Genomic DNA, 21,531 nt, shown 5'->3' on the forward strand with positions numbered 1-21,531 from the left:
TTTGATAGATCAGTGCAATACAAACAACAAAGTTGTTTTGTTCAATGGTTCATCTTACCATTTCTCTCATCCTGGTCTCATAGACACTAAAATTAGTATGATATGTAACGTTTTGTATGGTTCAGTGGAGGCTGGTGGGATGAGCTATAGGAGGATGAGCTCATTGCAATGGCTGGAATGGTATACATGAAACGGAGTCTAACATGTTGTTTCCATATGTTTGATACCGTTCCATTAATTCCATTCCAGTCATTACAACCAGCCTGTCCTCCTATAGCTCCTCCCACAATACTCCACTGGTATGGTTACATAAGACAAAAGGTTAATTAAGGCAAAAATAACGCAAATGTCTAGCAAACCAAAAGTTGCGTTTTCGAATCTCATCATGGACAACGTAAGCATTTGAGCTAATTAGTAACTTTGCAACTACATCCTACTTTCAAATACTTAGCATGTTAGCTAACCCTTCTCCTAACCTTAACCCTTTAACCTAACTCCTAAACCGTAACCCTATAACCTAACTCCTAACCTTAACCCTAACCACTCACCCATAGCCTAGCAAACATTAGCCACCTAGCTAATGTTTGAATTAGCTACCTAGCCACCTAGCTAATGATAGCCACAACAAATTGGAAATCGTAACATATCATACATATTGCAAATTCTTAATATATTGTATGAATTGCAATGGGTAACTTATAACAATTGTAATTCATAACATATCACACGAAATGGATAATAGAAGTCCACAAATGAATACATACATACGAACATACATACGTAACATATTATGCTAAATGGAGTGTCTCGTATAGAATAATTCGAAATGCTCTGAGACCAAGTTGCAGCATTTCTCCCTCCAGCAGCTTGTAAACCACTTCAGCTGCAATAGTTGGATATGTTCAATTGCTTTCATGTGCTGTTTAGCGTGACAGATGTATTCAAAACAAAATGTACAACAGAGACCAACACAGACCACACAAGCCAAGCCATGTGCAGTAGCAGTAAATGAGCAAGTGTTTGTAACGTTGCAGCATGGCAGCGGTAGGCAACTAGATTCAGCCGTGGGACAATTTTTGCCGAAGCGTATGGTTGGAGGCCCGGAACCTAATAATAATAATCTGTATGCTGCAAATTGACCACAACTAAGCCCCAAAAGAGGTTGTATTTGAAAATAGCATTCATTTCATACCTTAATTGTGGGGGGAAATCACTTGTGGACAGGTTTTGGCCCGTGGCTCACCTGTTGCCGACCCCTGCAGTATGAGTTCATCTGGTATGCTTAACAATGACATTTCAAAGAAACAACAAAGTTATACAGAGAACCAACCAAACATAACTGTACTATGTACAAGGAGGTCCACACAAGAGATTAACTGATCCTTCAGCACTGTATCAGAGAGCATTGTGTGTGGCACCCTATTCCCTATGAGCCCTGGTCAAAAGAAATGCACTATATAGGGAATAGGGTGCCATTTGGGGCGCAACTGTGACTGTGGTAAACTACAAGCAGTGTGTGAGCTGCTGTCCAGCAGTACTGCTGTAATCTTTGCTAACCCAGAAGTAAAATCTCACGTGATTTGGTCAGCTGCTTTATAAACTTCTGTGTTCGTGCGTGTTCGAAATGGAGAGTTCCGGCAAAAACAGTCTCCACCCTCGCAAAAGCAAGCTCTCTGTCTTTGCCCAATCCTGATATGTCCAAATGACCAGTGACGAAAAACTGGAACTGATGCTGCTCGGCTCCCACCCATCCCATTCAGTCATGGCAGATTCTCTCGATCTAAACGCATCAAAGCAGTAGCCACTCAGATCACTGTAGCAGAGATAAGCACATCTCATGGTGCGTTGCACCAGCCAGAATCCATCATGTAGATGGTAGGCTCATACATACAGGTAAGTGAAAAACACATCACATCATTAAGGCAAAGGAGAGATCTGCTCGTTTTACCCTGTGTGTGTATGTGTGTCTGTTTGTGTGCATTTGTGTGCATGGATGTGTCTGTATGTGCCTATGTCTTTGTGTGTGCTTCTTTCTGTATGTGTGTGTACAGCTGTTCTGTCTCATTCCATTCCGTCTCTCTCCCCTTGTGGGTAATTAGTGTGATTGGAGAGAGATGGCGTTGATGAGGACATTCACCCAGTTGAGTAGACAGCATGGCGCCAGCTCTCTCCCAACCCACGGGAACAAGGCCAGCCTATTGTCTCCATCACTGCAGTGATCAAAACCAACACTGCTTTCTGAAATAAGCAACCATACATCCTGCAACATTGTCAATTAACAAATATTTTTTGAATGAGGTTGAGTACACATTCAGCTGCCTCTCTTTGGCATAATCTTCTCTTGAACCTGCCATCTGAAATGTAAAAACATTCTATTGAATTTAGACATTGAGTGTTTGGTCTATTTTTGGTTTCAGTATTCATTTCAACTGTATGGGAGCTACCAACCTTTTGGTTTAGGAGGGATGCCTTTTTGGCTAAACTAGTGTCTGCCTGAGAGGGTTTGTTTGGAGAGAAAAATAGGCTATCTGGTTCCCCATGTTAAATGAATCAGTTGCAAGGCGTGTTTCTTGAGGAGAAATGCAATGTCTGAGTGAATCCTGTCCTCCTCCTTACAGACTGTATCCACTGAGACGTGTCTCACTCACTCACTCACTCACTCACTCACACACACACACACACACACACACACACACACACACACACACACACACACACACACACACACACACACACACACACACACACACACACACACACACACACACACACACAATTAACTCTGAATGAATCTTAGACGTCTACCAGACACAGTAACATAGGAGTGGCAAGGCAGAAAGAATAGGTATCTAATTACAACGGGATAGGTAGGTATTCTACACCTCTAATGATTTACGTTTTTGAATTCAGTACTCCCCAGATTCAGATTCAAAACAACATCCTGGTACTTTGCCAACCAGGAAAGGTAGAGGAGGACCGATAAAATCAAACACTCTCTGTGGTGAACAGAAGCTAGCGGTATCAAAGGAGCAGATTCTGTTGGTTTCTGAAGCCATTGTGGTATGTTGAATTTATTGTCTTCCTAGAAATTTGGCTCTAGGGTTTTAATCGTTTGGGCAATAAGCTTAGCCCATTTCTGAAAGCTAATACTCTCCGGAACATGCATGACAGAAGACTGTGTTAGCCCACATAGGCATATGTTCAGGAAGTTAACGTAAAGGATGAATGCAGTACTGTATCTACCATATTGACACTGAATATAAATATAGAATATGGAATTAAATTGAAATTTAATTTTAAAACTTAATGCAATATTCATTCAATTCCGTTTCAAATCATCAAATACAATTTGAATTGATGAATTCAATTATTCAATAAGGCATTACAAATGCAAAAATATTGATCTAAAATGTTAATACAAACGTAAAATTGGGGAATTTAAATACATGTGTGTGAACAGCTGTGGGTGTCTTTGGGTCTGTGTGAGAATGTGTGATTATGTGTGTGCTGAACATCATACATACATAAGTGTACTCGCTAGGTTTCAGATGGTTGCATGGCAAAGGGCACCCTCTGGTCAAAATGCACTATCTAGGCAATAGGGTTCCATCTGAGACCCAGAGGTTTTATACAGAGATAATTGCCTCAAAGCTGCCTCCCTTCCTCCCTCCCTCAGCGCCATTATGCTAAGTATCCAAACCCATGTTCCCTTCGCTAGTTACAAGAACTAACAAAAGCCTCGCAGTGCAGTTTCTCTTTGTTCATGTAATCACACTACACTTCTCCACTGTCGGATGTCCTGCGAAGTACACAGCTGACTAGCACTCTGTTCAGGTCTATCCCACATTATTCCACTGAAGTCATGCTGAAAAGGCCACCAGCTAAACACACATCAGCCCCAGTAGTCTAATTTAGTTTCCCAGTAGTCTAGTTTCCCATGGAGTGCTGGCTTGTTAACCCCGGGCTTCGTTTCAGGGTCTTAGGCTATGCAACCGGAATACCAAGCTTATCATAAACATGTTCATGAGAACTGACTGTGCTCCCAGCAATCACACACTAATGCATCATTCAGAAGTACTGGTGGTAATATGAACATTAGAAGCAACTGATAATATGCTAGGTAAGTTTTAGGTAGATTCTGTTAATTGAAGCTTTGTGGACAGTGTAAAGGTTCTAGGGTTCAGTTAGGGCTGGGTCCTGTATTAAGATTGTTTTCTGTATTGATCAAGTCTTGTGACCCAGTCTTGAACCCAGCCTTTAGCTCTGCGGGCTATAGACGGGTTGGCTGTTTAGCAACAAAACCGACACGTGTGCAACTAATGGGGCAAAACAGACAGGGTTGGTTTCTGACAACATGTAAACTACATTTTGTCTCCAATGTTTATTGAAAACATAAATAAAGTTGCACAATGAGTACATGTTGTCTCTCAAATACATCCTTACATTTCTTGGTTAGCTAGCAGGCGAATTTGAGCCATTTTAGCATAGACGTGACAGCAGTCAAAAACCTCAAAAAAGAAGGTAAAACTGGCTGAAACGAGCCACTCACGATTCCCCACTTGTCATTGTTGCTAGCTACCTGGCCATCCAGAATCCCAACAATACACGGCTTTCTGCCCCATTGAAGCGTGCGCATCGTTTTCGTGACGTTCTCAGCTAACTCGTGTACAGCAGGTACCAGGTAGTGTGGGCTAGGTATGCCTTATGGCCTTAGTGTCTACTGACTCCTGTTTAGTTTGAATCAGGGCACACTGGAAAGCCCTCTGAAGGGGAACCAAACCAAGCCTTAGTCACAGGCGGTAGACTTGATGCCCAACATTCAATGAAAGGACATCATCCACATACATGGACGGAACCCACACACCAACTCAAATGTACACTCACACACAAACACGTTCACGGCCACACACACACAAACACACATGCACACGGTCCCCATTGGCAGATATTGTGAGAGAGTGTTCAGCGGTGCTTGACTCTACTCTCCCCTCCCTACTCAGGCAGGTTGTTGTAGAAGCTGGAGGTCTCCGAAACGGTCTTGGAGATGCTGCGGGACGAAGAGCCATTGGAAGTCAGGTCCAGAGAGGAGCGCCTGGGTGCCGCCGCACACAACCCCACGCCCCCTACGCCAACCCCCCGCGCCCCGGCCTCACACCCGGCCCCAGATAGGGCCCCGAACCTGGGAGGCTCCAAGTCGTCGACCACGTGCGGCACGGCGGACACAGCGGTCTCCATGCGACTGGTCTTATACATGCTGGTCTGGGTCTGTAGGTAACGTGTGGACTTGAGCTCCAGACCCTCGTAAGAGCCAGCGGGAACACAGGGACAGCATCGGAACGCCTGCTTGAAGCCAGCTCGGAACCTAGGGAAGGACAGAGAGACAGATAGCACAGGACAGACAAACAGACAGACAGACAGACAGACAGACAGACAGACAGACAGACAGACAGACAGACAGACGAGAGACCAGGAGGACAGATTTTATTTTAAAGGGGAATGTGAAAAAGCTGAGGATATAGTAAGAAGAAGAGGAAAGAGTTTGATGGAAAATGAGTGGAGGCAGATGCGGAGAGGAGAGGGATGCTGCAGAATGTTTCATGACTTAGACCCTGGCAGTTCTCTAGCAGTGTAACTAACTCTCACATTTTTGTTTTGTACTTTAATGACACTCAGCCATAACCTAGTGTGAAATAGGCATCTTTCAGAGACACTAGACAGCCGGCAGGTGGTTGATAGGAAAACCAATGGGAGGTTGGTTCTTCATAAAATGTACCACCACAGTGAATTAAACATATTTACAATTGCAAGAAATGTAAGATACAGGATTCAAAATTGCCATTTGAATTAAGTATGCTACAGTACTGTAAATTACAGCACATTACACTGTTTTCACATTTGGCAATACACTGGTGCTCTCGTGCATGCTTCAGTGTTGCTTGCCTCGAAGCGAGCATAAAAGGCATTTAGCTCGTCTGTTAGGCTCTTGTCACTGGGCAGCTCACGTTTGGGTTACCCTTTGTAGTCCATAATAGTTTTCAAGCCCTGCCACATCCGACGAGCGTCAGAGCCATTGTAGTAGGATTTAATCTCATGTGTGATCAAAGCTGTGATCATTGAAGACATCTTTCACAATGTAATCAAATGAAAGACACGAAATAAACAATGTTTAGATGCCACTAGTTTGCATCAAGCCTGTCTTGAGCATTTGGCCATAGGTTCTCCTTGAAATTGCAGTAAATATCTTCATTGTTCATGCACTTAGGGAAAAACCTTTTGGCATGGCGAATCCAAACCTGACATAGGTCTGGATTGAAATCTTTGTGTGCCTCAGCGAATACTACAGTAAAGTCTGCAAAAACACTACAGTGAATATTATAGTATTCCTCCCACAGTACACACTATATTATTTTTTCATGTGGGCTTGTCAATATCAGATAAAATAAAAATCATAATAGTCATCATCATAGTATTACGCATCAAGCATATCATACTTTTATGTTTCTACTTTACAGACATACATATTCATGATCTAGCTCTCAAAATCTGCAGTAGACAAGCCAGTTTACATCTATAGGTGTTACCAAATGTGTAAGTGATCATCAGTCAAATGAAGTAATAGTAAAATGTTTTCAAAATAGAAGAGAATCATATCAAAAGTAATGTGAGCATTGCATTGTGAAAGGCAATTACTTTATATGAAAATGTATTGCAACGTCAAACATATATTTCTAGATGAAACACTGATTAAGTTTGGTGAAAAAAGTTTGGTGTGTTTAGAGTTTTGAAACAACTGCCTTTTTGATGATCTGTTTTGAGTTTTGTACCACACAATTGTGAAAATTGCACCAAAGCGATAAAAAAACTGAAACAAGTCACATTATAGCAAGCTGTTGTTGTTCATGCAGGAATTCGTTTTGTTTTTTCATTTTGCCTTCACCACACAAGTAAAGGTTATGAGTAATATGTGATGAATGTTCCTCAACATATAAATAATGCAGTGAATAAATAATCTACCTAATAAAAAACAGGTAAGAGAATTGTAAACCATTTTGATTTACCCATTGTGTGTGTGTGTGTGCCTGCATGCGTGCCTAGGTGCCTGTGTGTGTTCCTCTGTAGTGTACCTACCTGTCGTTGAGACAGCAGTAGATGATTGGGTTGTACATGGTGGAGCTCATGGCCAGCCACATGACAGCCAGGTAGACTTGTTGGATGTAGAGCGTCTCAAACAGGAGGGGGAAGAACAGATGGAGCAGGAAGTACACGTGGTAGGGCAGCCAGCAGATAGCAAACGTGCACACCACCACGATCATCATCTTCACCACCTATCACAGACAGAGTCACAGATCAACCGCAGGATTGGGGTTCATTCAAATTCTAATGACAGAGATCCTATTAAATTAGTTCTGTAATTCCGAGTTCGGTTCAGTCATTTCATGAGGCATTTCCATGGTATACATGGCACTTCTCCATTGTTGAATCAAAATGTAATTTTAGATTGTGGGGTCAAGACAACAGGAAATAAAGTGGAATAGGGTATGTGTGAGAGACATAAGAAAGTTCTCCCTGGCTGGACTTGGAGGTGATGAAGCCAAGTTCAAGTTTTTCTCCCAAATTACACCATGTTCTCTATAAAGTGCGCTGCCTTTGACAAGGGCTCATACAATTGTGCTTTTTTCGAACATTGGGCAAACTATCAGAGTTGGGATGCCTCTGTAAATGCAGCCATAGATATACAGCTAGCCCCATAAACTCCACATACTCTTACTGATACTTGGGTCATTTTGATGTACAGTAGCTAGCAGAGCATGTACACAATAGGTTACCATGGTGTAAACCCATGCATACTTACTGTACTCAATTCTGACATAATCTAATCTTTCCCAGAGCCCCACAGTAAATATTTACCCTACAATACCCCTGATTTGTTAGTGTACAGATATATGATCTTCATTTGAGCCAGTTTGCTACAGCAGGAAAATAATCCTGCAGCAACAGGACATGTGAATTATTATGTGGATTATAATTAATGGACATACAAATTAAAAACTCAAATACACTACAAGTTTAAAATGTCCTGCAACAGGGTGATCAATGAAGATCCTACTGTACCTTGCATCCATGATATAATACTATGGTCAACGCTATTTCTTTAAACCTAGTGTTACTGTATGGTACCTTGTGGTTAGGGTTAGGTTAGGGTTAGTGTTAGGGTTAGGGTGAGCTGGGCTGGTGTAACCCAGGGTTACTGTGCTGTACCTTTAATTATAGTGTGCTGCACCTTTTATTATAGTGTGCTGCACCTTTTATTATGGTGTGCTGCACCTTTTATTATGGTGTGCTGTACCTTTTAATTATAGTGTGCTGTACCTTTTATTATAGTGTGCTGCACCTTTTATTATAGTGTGCTGCACCTTTTATTATGGTGTGCTGCACCTTTTATTATGGTGTGCTGCACCTTTTATTATAGTGTGCTGTACCTTTTATTATAGTGTGCTGCACCTTTTGTTATAGTGTGCTGCACCTTTTATTATAGTGTGCTGTACCTTTTATTATAGTGTGCTGTACCTTTTATTATAGTGTGCTGCACCTTTTATTATAGTGTGCTGTACCTTTTATTATAGTGTGCTGTACCTTTTATTATAGTGTGCTGCACCTTTTATTATAGTGTCCTGCAACTTTTATTATAGTCTGCTGTACCTTTTATTATAGTGTGCTGCACCTTTTATTATAGTGTGCTGTACCTTTTATTATAGTGTGCGGCACCTTTTATTAAAGTGTCCTGCAACTTTTATTATAGTCTGCTGTACCTTTTATTATAGTGTGCTGTACCTTTTATTATAGTGTGCTGTACCTTTTATTATAGTGTGCTGTACCTTTTATTATAGTGTGCTGTACCTTTTATTATAGTGTGCTGCACCTTTTATTATGGTGTGCTGTACCTTTTATTATAGTGTGCTGTACCTTTTATTATAGTGTCCTGCAACTTTTATTATAGTCTGCTGTACCTTTTATTATAGTGTGCTGTACCTTTTATTATAGTGTGCTGTACCTTTTATTATAGTGTCCTGCAACTTTTATTATAGTCTGCTGTACCTTTTATTATAGTGTGCTGTACCTTTTATTATAGTGTACTGCACCTTTTATTATAGTGTGCTGTACCTTGCGTTTGGCAGTGAGCTGCTCTTTGTAGCGATCAGAGGAGTCTCCAGGTATGTTACTGGCCCAGAGAGTGAGGCCCACCACCAGATAGGCACAGCCCATCACCAGTAGAGGCAGGAAGTAGATCAGCACTGTCACGCACATGTAGTACCTACAGGGCACGACAGGGAGGGGAAGACAAGATCAGCATGCAGCACTGCTACAATTGTACCTACAGGAAAGGGGAAGAAGATCGGCACAGTCACACACACATACAGATAACCTCATATAAATATCTTGGAATTTTAATTGATGACGGCCTCTCTTTTAAATGGCATATTCAACAACTTACAAAACAATTGAAGCTGAATTTGGGATTTTATTTTAGGAATAAGGACTGTTTTTCTTTTGAAGCCAGAAGGAGGCTAGTATCAGCTACATGTATGCCTTTACTAGACTATGGGGATATGTTATATACAGTGGGGCAAATAAGTATTTAGTCAGCCACCAATTGTGCAAGTTCTCCCACTTAAATAGATGAGAGAGGCCTGTAATTTTCATCATAGGTACACTTCAACTATGACAGACAAAATTACATTTTTTTCTCCAGAAAATCACATTGTAGGATTTTTAATGAATTGATTTGCAAATTATGGTGGAAAATAAGTATTTGGTCACCTACAAACAAGCAAGAAGTAACTTATTCTTTAAGAGGCTCCTCTGTCCTCCACTAGTTACCTGTATTAATGGCACCTGTTTGAACTTGTTATCAGTATAAAAGACACCTGTCCACAACCTCAAACAGTCACACTCCAAACTCCACTATGGCCAAGACCAAAGAGCTGTCTAAGGACACCAGAAACAAAATTGTAGACCTGCACCAGGCTGGGAAGACTGAATCTGCAATAGGTAAGCAGCTTGGTTTGAAGAAATCAACTGTTGGAGCAATTATTAGGAAATGGAAGATATACAAGACCACTGATAATCTCCCTTGATCTGGGGCTCCACGCAAGATCTCATCCCGTGGGGTCAAAATTATCACAAGAACGGTGAGCAAAAATCCCAGAACCACACGGGGGGACCTAGTGAATGACCTGCAGAAAGCTGGGACCAAAGAAACAAAGCCTACCATCAGTAACACACTACGCCGCAAGGGACTCCTTGCAGTGCAAGACGTGTCCCCCTGCTTAAGCCAGTACATGTCCAGGCCCGTCTGAAGTTTGCTAGAGAGCATTTGGATGATCCAGAAGAAGATTGGGAGAATGTCATATGGTCAGATGAAACCAAAATATAACTTTTTGGTAAAAGCTCTACTCGTCGTGTTTGGAGGACAAAGAATGCTGAGTTGCATCCAAAGAACACCATACCTACTGTGAAGCATGGGGGTGGAAATATCATGCTTTGGGGCTGTTTTTCTGCAAAGGGACCAGGACGACTGATCCGTGTAAAAGAAAGAATGAATGGGGCCATGTATCGTGAGATTTTGAGTGAAAACATTGAAGATTGAAGATGAAACGCATTGAAGATTGAAGATGAAGATGGCATTGAAGATGAAACGTGGCTGGGTCTTTCAGCATCACAATGATCCCAAACACACCGCCCGGGCAACGAAGGAGTGGCTTCGTAAGAAGCATTTCAAGGTCCTGGAGTGGCCTAGCCAGTCTCCAGATCTCAACCCCATAGAAAATCTTTGGAGGGAGTTGAAAGTCCGTGTTGCCCAGCAACAGCCCCAAAACATCACTGCTCTAGAGGACATCTGCATGGAGGAATGGGCCAAAATACCAGCAACAGTGTGTGAAAACCTTGTGAAGACTTACAGAAAACATTTGACCTCTGTCATTGCCAACAAAGGGTATATAACAAAGTATTGAGATAAACTTTTGTTATTGACCAAATACCCATTTTCCACCATAATCTGCAAATAAATTCATTAAAAATCCTACAACGTGATTTTCTTGATTTTTTTGCTAATTTTGTCTGTCATAGTTGAAGTGTACCTATGATGAAAATTACAGGCCTCTCTCATCTTTTTAAGTGGGAGAACTTGCACAATTGGTGGCTGACTAAATACTTTTTTGCCCCACTGTATGAATGCTTCCGCTCAGTGTTTGAGATCAATAGACACCCTTTACCATGGCACTTTGAGATTTATTTTAAACTGCAAAACCCTTACGCACAACTGCACTTTGTATACCAGGGTTGGCTGGCCTTCTCTAGTCACTCATAGACTCAGGCACTGGTATACTTTTATTTTCAAAGCCATTTTGGGTTCACTACCTTTTTATTTGGGCATTTTTATTGTTCAGAAATGTGGTGGGTACTCTCTTCGTTCACTGGACTTTATCCTGCTAACTGTTCCAAATGTCCGAACTGAATTTGGTAAAAGGGCTTTTATGTACTCTGCACCATCGTCTTGGAACGCCTTACAAAATACTTTTAAACTGGAAGAACTTGTCCATATTGGTATTTTTAAATCACTGATGAATGGTCTTGAGACTGATTCCCTGACCTGGCAATGTTTTTAATTTGCTGTTTTTGATTTTGTTATAATCTTGTGAATTCTATGGTTTTTACTAGATTACTGGTAATTTTTCATGTTGTTTGTCTGTAATTTTTGTAATGACTTGGTGCTGTCTATCTTGGCCAGCACGCTCTTGAAAAAGAGATTTTAAATCTCAATGAGCCCTTCCTGGTTAAATAAAGGTTCAATAAAAATAAAATAAAAAATAAAAACTGCCAAAATAATGGAAACACTTTACTAAATCATGAATAGAAAATATATTGAAAGCAGGTGCTTCCACACAGGTGTGGTTCCTGAGTTGATTCAGCAATTTGATGATTTGATGAGCATGATAGCGTTGTAAACCATATGCCATGGCCGTCTCAGTCACCAGATCTCAACCCAATTTAACACTTATGGGAGATCCTGGAGGGGTGCCTGAGACAGCGTTTTCCACCACTATCATTAAAACACTAAATTATAGAACTTATCATGGAAGAATCCCCCCAATAGAGTTTCCCAAACGTGGTGCATGTTCTTGTTTAGGCCCTAGCAATACAAAGCTGATTCAAATAATCAACAAACCATCACTCTTTGATTATTTCAATCAGATGTGTGGTGCTAGGGTGAAAACCAAAACGTGCACCCCTTTGGGAAACACTGATCTATGCCAAGGTGCATTGAAGCTGTTCTGGGTCATGATGGCCCAATGCCATATTAATACACTTTGTGTTGATGTTTCCTTTATTTTGGATGTTACTTGTAAACAACAGGGAGCTGGAAGAAAAGAGGAGACAGGGAGGACATCAGTGAACGATGAAATAAGAGTCAAAAAAAGGGATCAGGTAGGTGTGTGGGTTCGAATGGGATACTTATCAGGTCTTATCAGTATCTTTACGACAGGTGCAACAGTAATAGGGTATGAATAAGGGCCTCCTTATCGAGCAAACATGTCTAATACAACTATTCTGAGAACATTCTTCTATATTTACATGGCAAAGGAACTAACTCCCCCCATAATTAACTTTCCAATAATAAATAACAAATTAAGACAGCTCAGATTCAGTTAATATGAGTTAATGGCTTGGTTATCAGACACAGTAGCCGGTCTCTCCTCCCCAGAGACTTGTTTTTTATTTATTTTTAAACAATGAAAATTCTGACAATTATTATAATCAGATAGAATGCCCAGGAGGACAGAGACACAACACCAGACTTCAGGCCCTCATACCGGCCTACTGAGCAAAATGCAGGTGCACCAGAGGATCAAACCTGGCACACACAGTACACAAGGCATAAGAAATGAGTCCAAAGAGAGAGCAGCTGCAATTCAACCAATTGACTTGAAGGCTTATATTTTTTTTGCATCAATGGTTTTCCTCCCCAAAAGCTCTGTTGTACCTTTTTGTTCTTTAGTGATGCATGCAGTGCTTTAGTTTTTTGGAAATAAAAGGTAAGACGACTGTGGAAAGCATCTGTTTGTGTTTGCTGAGGAACCAAATATTCAAGATATACTTCCGAATTGTGTCAGTGAAGCCGTTTATCTACTTCCCTAGAGTCTGATAAACTCGTGGACACCATTTTTTTTGTCTCTGTGTCCAGTATTAAGGAAGTTATAGGTAGTTTCGCGAATCAATGCTAACTAGCATTATCTCAATGACTGGAAGTCTACAGGAACAGCTAGCATGCTAGCTGTTCCAGTCAACAATAGTTAGCAATTACGCTAACGCAACATAGCAACTTCCTCAGAGAGAGACATAAAAATGGTATCCACGAATTTATCTGACTCTGGGGAAGTAGAAAAAGGGCACTGCCAACATCCTGAAATATCCCTTTAATGGCATTCACAGTCTGTTACCAGTGATTATTACAGTGAAATGTTTGGGAACTGCATGAGAGAGTACATGCAGCAAATTGGTAATGGGTGGGCTCCTGTACAGACTTCCACTGACTTTTTTTGTCTGAGATGTGTGAAATTAACGGTCACAGCTCCCTAATACTGTCACGGTGAGTGAATGAGGACCCAAAAGCGAATTAACTTAACAGAGCTTCTTTAATAACCAAACATCGGTAGGTTCAGACAGACCGGCAGATTCCGACAGGACAGGACAAGGTTACAGCAAACATGACGATAGTCTGGTTCAGGCATGAAACACAACAAACAAGAATCCGACAAGGACAGGAACAGAAACAGAGAGAGATATAGGGACCTAATCAGAGGGAAAAAGGGAACAGGTGGGAAACGGGGTGAATGGGTAGTCAGAGGAGACAAGGAACAGCTGGGGGAAAGCGGGGGAGAAAAGGTAACCTAATACGACCAGCAGAGGGAGAAAGGAAAAGGACAGAAAGACACAACATGACAATACATGACAAATACTTGCTTTTTGTAAATAATATGATAGGAGGAGGGAAATGAATTAAATGCAAAGGAGAACACAGAGGAGCAACATCGCGAGACTGCTGGTAACACGTGTGAAACAGACCAAGCAGACCAGGGCAGGGTTTGAGAAGTATATGAGAGAAGTTAAACAATCTTCCTTACTTGTTCATTTTCTTGGTTCGAGCAAATGTCTTAGTAAACAACCTTGTTAAAGAGATAAACTGATGTCATTTTAGTCAAAAACAACTTTATATCGAAGAAGTGCCTTTGATTTGATGGCCTGACCACACGCAGTTCGGCGCGAGACAACCGTTAGACCCGAAGATGTGTTTCTGCACATGAGCTTAGCAAGCCAATGACGCCATGACATCGCCTACAAGTGTGATTGGGGATTTGTATTGGAGAAGGCGGAGAAGCCGTTTTCTGCCTATCTGCATACTGCACTGTCTTTGGAGAACAGGTAGGCAGTACTTCCTCAGATAAAGTCTTGTTTTATAGTAAAGAGAAATATAAAAGCAACATGTAAATTGTTGGTCCCTTGTTTCATGAGCTGAAATAAAAGATCCCTGAAAATGTCCATATGCACAAAAAGCTTGTTTCGCTCAAATTCTGTGAACACATTTGTTTGCTTCCCTGTTAGTGATGAAACTGTGGGTTTGCACAACCAAATCATTTTGGCAGAAACCGTCTCAGAGAAGCTCATCTACGTGCTTGTCGTCCTCACCAGGGTCTTCACCTGACTGCAGTTCGGCGTTGTAAACAACTTCGATTTCCACTGTACAGAGCAGATAGCGTGTATGGCGTTGTGTGGGTGAGCAGTTTGCTGATGTCAACGTTGTGAACAAAGTGCCCCATGGTGGCGGTGGGGTTATGGTATGGGCAGGCATAAGCTACGGAGCACGAACAAATTGCATTTTATCTTTGGCAATCTGAGTGCACAGAGAGACCAGGACACAATCCTGAGGCCCGTTGTCGTGCCATTCATCCGCCACCATCACCTTATGTTTCAGCATGAAAATGCACGGCTCTATGTCGCAAGGATCTGTACACAATTCCTGGAAGTTGAAAAGGTCCTAGTTCTTCCATGGCCTGAAAACTCACCAGACATGTCACCCATTTCCCACCAATATCCAGCAACTTCACACAGCCATTAAAGAGGAGTGGAACAACATTCCACAGGCCACAATCAACAGCCTGATCAACCTTATGTGAAGGAGACTCTATGCATGTTGCACTGATCCATAGATTAGGGCCTAATGAATTTATTTCAATTGACTGATTTTATTATATGAACTGTAGTTCAGTAAAATCTTTGAAATTGTTGCATGTTGCGTTTATATCTTTGTTCAGTGTATTTGTAACAACAGAGAAACCAATAACAACAGTGCCATATTTTCATCCCTCTCTCTCAACATGAAAGAATTCTCAAATCGCACCCTATGGTGCACTACATAGGGTGCACTACATAGGGAATAGGGTGCCATTTGCGACGCAATCTGAGGGACTTCCAAATACGGACACATAGAAAGAATGTGTATATCAGGCCAGCTTTTCCATTCTTACCTCCCTATGACTCTGTCAGCAAAGCATGTGTTTAATTTCTCTGACAGTTTTCAGGGTTGTTGTTGTCACTAGGATAACTATTTTCTTCAGGGGAATATTTCAAAAGGTAGCAGGGCTTGTCAGTGTGTTGTGTTTTGGCAGGCTGAGGATCTGACTGTTTGCAGGTCCTTATCAGGGTCACTTCACTTGGAGACTGTGAGTCAGACAGCATTTTAGTATTTTGCAACACCCATCACAAGCAGCTGAGGAGCTATCATATGTCGTTGACGCACTCATGCAGACACACTCGCCAGGCAGACCCATGCATTTGACACACATACATGCCATAGACATACACAGAGAAACACACACAAATGCATGCACACAAACTGGCAAACACGTACAGTTACACACATACACTAGTAGAAAAAAAAAGGTGCTATTTACAACCTAAAAGGTTTCTTCAGCTGTCCCAATTGGACAACACTTTGAAGAACCATTTTTGGTTCCAAGTAGAACCATATTGGTTCCAGGTAGAGCCCTTTTTGGTTCAATGTTGAACACAGGAGGTTGGTGGCACCTTAATTGGGAAGGACGGACTCGTGGTAAGGGTTGGAGCGAAATAAATGGAATGGTATTAAACACATGGTTTCCATGTGTTCGATGCCATTCCATTTGCTCCATTCCAGCATTTATTATGAGCAGTCCTCCCCTCAGCAGCCTCCTCTGATGTAGAACCCTTTCGACATGGATCCCAAAAGGGTTCTACCTGGGTTCTACCTGGAAGTGTACAGATGTAAGATCTTTTAGCCAGTTTGCTACAGCAGGAAAATAATCCTGCAGACACAGGAAATGTGAATTATTATGAGGCTTATAATTATTGGACATCTTTGTAGGGGTTGATACATATTTCATAAGGGAAAATTAAGTCTGAGATTACAAAGTGGAAATTAGAAACTTCAGAAGGTCTCCTGCAACAAGGTGATCAAATTAAGATCCTACAAATGAAGATGCTTAAACACACACACACACACACACACACACACACACACACACACACACACAAACACACACACACATGCACAGTTTGGTGGGAGTTTGTAGAAAAATGTACATTTGGTTATAAAAACTATTGTCCGTCTAAAGAACTGTCAGTACTTCCAGGAGAGCCTGTTGTGGGTATAAGGCAATTTACAAAAATCAGTGCGGCCTTGAGCAAACTTCCCCGGAATACGTAATGAGCCCGGTGGCTGCCTGCATCCTGCCTCTCCTCTCCCATCTTCTCATCTCCTCTCCTCCTCTCGTCCCCTCTCCTCTCTCTCTCCCCCATCCTCTCGTCTCCCTTAAGCCTCCTGCCCCCTGCCTCCTGCTCGCTGGGCTAGCAGAAAAGAGAAGTGAGTGTCTGTCACCTAACTGTCACAGCACAGTTATCAATAAACATCCTGCCAAATAAAGTGACACTGGGAGGAATGATACATCAACTTTACAGTTTACAGTTACACCCAGCACATCAAGGTCCAATAGCCCATCCAGAAAATATTCACCATATACAGTACTTGCTGCTCATTATTTTTCTGTCTTCTCTTCCTGCCTGACTGTCCAGCCAAGCTCTAGACTGCATCTCAACGTTTGTCTGTGTTCTGTTGCGCCATGTGTGGGCCGCTGTTGCTGTTCTTTTGACATTGCTGGGAGAAGAGAATGAAGCCTGGGCGTCTGCAGAGGGAGATGAATGTAGTGGCTGAGGTAACATGACACCCTGCACAATGCTGCTGGTTTACTGGCATAGGTCAAAGACAAGCTCTTTAGGTACCCAATTTAGGGGACAGGGGGAACAGAGAGAACGGGATGTGCTTGCGCAGGATGGTCTGTGTGTGTCACTTTGTGTGTGTCTTTTTCTCTTTCTCTATTACTCACCCTCTCTTCCTCTCTCTCTCTCAATGTATGTGTGTGTGTGTGGGGGGGGGGTCACTGTGTGTCTAACTATCTGTGTATGTGTGTGTGGGGGGGGGGGGGGGGGGGGGGGGGGGGTGGGAGGGGGTGTAACTGTGTGTCTATCGCTCTGTATATTAGTGTGTGTATAGAAAAGGTCTGTGCACAGCTGTGTATGCAGCTGTGCTCAAACCCGCACACGGGAGTGTGTGAAGGTCCAGCCTACTTGTCTGAGTGTGTGATCATACTGTTGGAAACTGAATCTTCGGTAAGTTTGTGACGTTGCTATTTATACCCTCCCCGTGGCCTTACTCCCTAATTCCTGCTCACTGAGAGGGGGCCATAGCGACGGTGGCAGAGGGGCAGCATACACACACACAACCACACACTCACACCATCCCACACATTGCTTGGACTGGAGGGTCAGCCATAATCAAATGTGTCAATTACAGCAGCGGACGGGCTGGCTGAATTACAACCACACCAAAGCTCCGCTCACTTAGCCCTCATGTGTCAGTGATTACAGTTTCATTGAAAAAGTAATAAGTGCCACAGCGATTCCTACATGAACATTCTAATTGCCATCGTGCTATTCATGACAAATGGTCACAATGTAGAAGTGTGGGAGCCTGGACAGCCAGACTGAATGACAATGGCATTTGGAGACAAAGAGAGCAACCCAAGAAATGCTGTAGTGTTGATGTGCTGAGAGCAGAGGGGCTGCTGTTGATCAGATCAGAGCTGGAGGCTGTGCGTTTATCAGCTCACTGGATGTCGGAAGGTAACGACTGGAGTCAAACAAATACATTAATGGCCACAGGGGTGGGGAGCACTTTCCCACTGTTAATAGTAAATGTGCCTTACGCGTGCTAGAATCATCCCTTGAATCTCCAGGTCTCAGGCCTCTCTCTTTGTCACTCTCTCTCTATCGCACTCTCTACAGTGTGGCCATCAGAGGATTTCAACCTCCAGCTGAAGCTGCCATACACCTTCATGGCTTTAACACACACACACACACACACACACACACACACACACACACACACACACACACACACACACACACACACACACACACACACACACACACACTGTAATACATTTTCACAGCAGTGGCGGTCGGTGACGTTTACAATTAGGGAGGACGATTTATTTTTGTTATGAGCATGGCCTTATTTCTATTACATTATATTGGATGACTGTCATTCATATTCCATTCACCCAGCTCAATGTTACATCGATGGGTTTAGGCTATGTGCTAAATGTTCCCTATACCCATCATGAGTTGCTACAACCTAGCCTATGAATGAACGTTTACAACGTAGATGCACAGGTCGAAATAATTTTTTTAGTAATCAAGGTGACAGACAGTGACACATTCAATACTGCCTTGCACACTCTTGCCTGCATCTAGCTCATCTAGGCTTTAATTATTAGTCCAACAGTTGCAAACAAGAGGTTCCATTGGACAAATTCAGGTATGTTTATCCCTGTTTTATTCCGTTTGCTTACATTTTAGAAAGGTTTTTAAACAAAATCGGCGGAATTAACACACCTCTTATCACACGCAAACACAGTTCACTTTAATAGCAGCCACATACAAACAGCATGATCATTTTGCTCGTTGTATAATTCCTTCTCGCATCTACTCGCTCTCCTCCTCTAACTTTTCCCCTTCGCTTATGGACTTCAGTGCACAACACATCATCTGTCTGTGGCCAGGCAAAAATAACTTTCCAAGACAAACCTTCATATCATAACCACTAACTGCTACACACAGCCTATATAATTGTCACCATATTAGCACATTACCATATAACGTCATAGTCAACATAACTACTAGAACTAATGCATTAGTAAACCCGCTACAATCACACAGTACAGTCAGCAAGCAGTTTAGCAGTTATACCGGCGGGACCTGGTGGCAATAAATTAATAAAACCAAAAGATTACCTTGACTTGGAAGAGTTCCAGTGTTGGATAGGCATAGCCAGCTAGCTAACATAGCATCCCTCTCTGTTTGAGCCGGGTGTTTGAGTAGGCTAAACTAGCAATTTGCATTCGCTAGCTTAGTGAAACTAAAAGTGAAAAAATAAATGCTACGAAATATCTCTCTCTCTCTCTTTCTTTCGCTCTCTCTCTTGCTTCTCCTTCATTTTTAAAGAAATGTAATTGTTCAAAACTATTGCCTTTCTCTGAGTCACTTACTCACCACATGTTATGCACTGCAGTGCTAGCTAGCTGTAGCTTATGCTTTCAGTACTAGATTCATTCTCTGATCATCTGATTTGATTGACAAAATGTCAGTAAATACTGCAAGAGCTCGGAGGATGTCCTCTGAAAGTTGACATAATTACTGTGTAAGTCTATGGAAGGGGGTGAGAACTATAAGTCTCCTCATTTTTCTATTGAAATCAACGTACCCAGAGGAGCAGGGAAACTAGCTGTCCTCGGGCTACACCATGGTGCTACGCTGCTGAGTGCTGTTGAGGCTGCTGTAGACCTTCATTGCAAAACAGTGTGTTTTAATCAATGATATGGTGATGTAAATATATTTAGCATAGTTTTATCTAATAAGGATAACTTTTAATATTTCACAATTTTTATTTGTGTGAAATTCACTGAGGAGGATGTGCCTCCCCTTCCTATTCTGAGGAGACTCCACTGCTTCACAGCTTTTAGTTTGCCGTACATTATGGGGTGAAGAGAACCAATGAGAGCGTTGGGAAGCGGTCCCGGTGACAGACTTGCTATTCTATTCCCCACCGTACAAATCAAATACAGCATACAATTATAGGCGTGAAGTGCTAATATTATAGGTGTGAAGTGCTAACATTAACTCCTTATATATATAGCACTTCACGCCTATAATTGTATTGTTCATTGAAAAAGGGAAAGGGGATACCTAGTGAGTACAACTGAACGCATTCAACTGAAATGTGTCTTCCTCATTTAACCCAACCCTCTGAATCGGGGTATGACAACCGTAATCTTTCCGTTCTATTTTGGTAACGTAAGGAAGGAAGCAATGTAGAGGAAAGGTTGGGCAGAATATCACTCAGTCAGACACGTGTCTGATGGTGTCACTTTCCTGCTTCATGTTCAACTGTGAAGCACAGCAAAACAGTGTGAAAGATGAGAGTTGAGAGCGGGGCGAATGGAAGAATGAATGCGAGAGGCTCAGATCCAATGATTAAGCAATAACATCTAAACTGCCAAAGCCCCCTACAATACAAATAATAATCTGTTCAATATCTGGCTACCCATATTCACCTGATACTGCAGCTCAGAATGTGTCTACTGGCTTCGCAATCACACCAATAAATAATTCTCAGTTCCCTTCCAACAATGTTTTGTTAAGGTTAGACACAGGGTATGTAGTCTGCATGCACTCTCAGTCCAGTCTGCGTCTCAAGTGGCACCCTCATTCCCTTTATGGTGCACGACTTTCGACCAGAGCTATATGGGCCCTAGTCAAAGGTAGTGGACTATAAAGGGAAAAGGGTGCCATTTGGGATGTTCTCTCAGTCCTTTCAGTTTGTTTATTGCTTTCGATGGATGGAGCTAAGAGGATAATATGAAATCTGCCCTGTGTTTGGACAGCTAGAAGATAATGGAATTGGGCTTTTTATGTTTAACCCAAGCTGCTCTTGAGTGGAGACACAATTCGAGGAATTTGGAATCGATAGTGAAGGTAAATAAAATATTTGATCTGTTAGGCAACAGAATAGTAAACAGCAGAATGTCTTGGTCTATCTTTTATATGCTCTGCTGAAGACATGCGGAAGTCGACACAGGGGGGGGCCTTAACTCTCCGCTGCTTTTGAAAACAGTCATCATTAGCATTGTATTTAAAACAGTCAAACTGCTGCTTTAATAAGCAGTGCGGGAATGGTAAAAGTTACATCGGCTTTAATAAATAGTGAGAGAAGAGTAAACTGTATAGTCATGTCTTCTACTGTTTACATCTGATATTTTCCCTGCACAGGTGTACTTGATAAAAAGCTTTTGGTGTTTTTTTTTCTTTCATCGAGAAACA

General features: G+C 42.0%; 1 protein-coding gene across 1 annotated transcript in view; it reads right to left on the minus strand.

Annotated features, from left to right (window-relative positions):
• Positions 1–208: 208 nt before the first annotated feature.
• The window catches only part of LOC110525881 (substance-P receptor-like), a 32,774-nt gene continuing 11,451 nt past the window's right edge, over positions 209–21,531 (minus strand). Inside the window, exons 3-5 of the mRNA XM_021606365.2 lie at positions 9,163–9,313; positions 7,129–7,325; positions 209–5,362 (exon numbers count right to left, since the gene is read on the minus strand). Coding sequence (XP_021462040.2) covers positions 4,993–5,362; positions 7,129–7,325; positions 9,163–9,313 — 718 coding nt within the window. The 3' untranslated portion in view covers positions 209–4,992. The remainder of the gene's footprint in view (positions 5,363–7,128; positions 7,326–9,162; positions 9,314–21,531) is intronic.

This window comes from Oncorhynchus mykiss, chromosome 6, assembly GCF_013265735.2.
Source record: "Oncorhynchus mykiss isolate Arlee chromosome 6, USDA_OmykA_1.1, whole genome shotgun sequence".
NCBI classification, from domain to species: domain Eukaryota; kingdom Metazoa; phylum Chordata; class Actinopteri; order Salmoniformes; family Salmonidae; genus Oncorhynchus; species Oncorhynchus mykiss.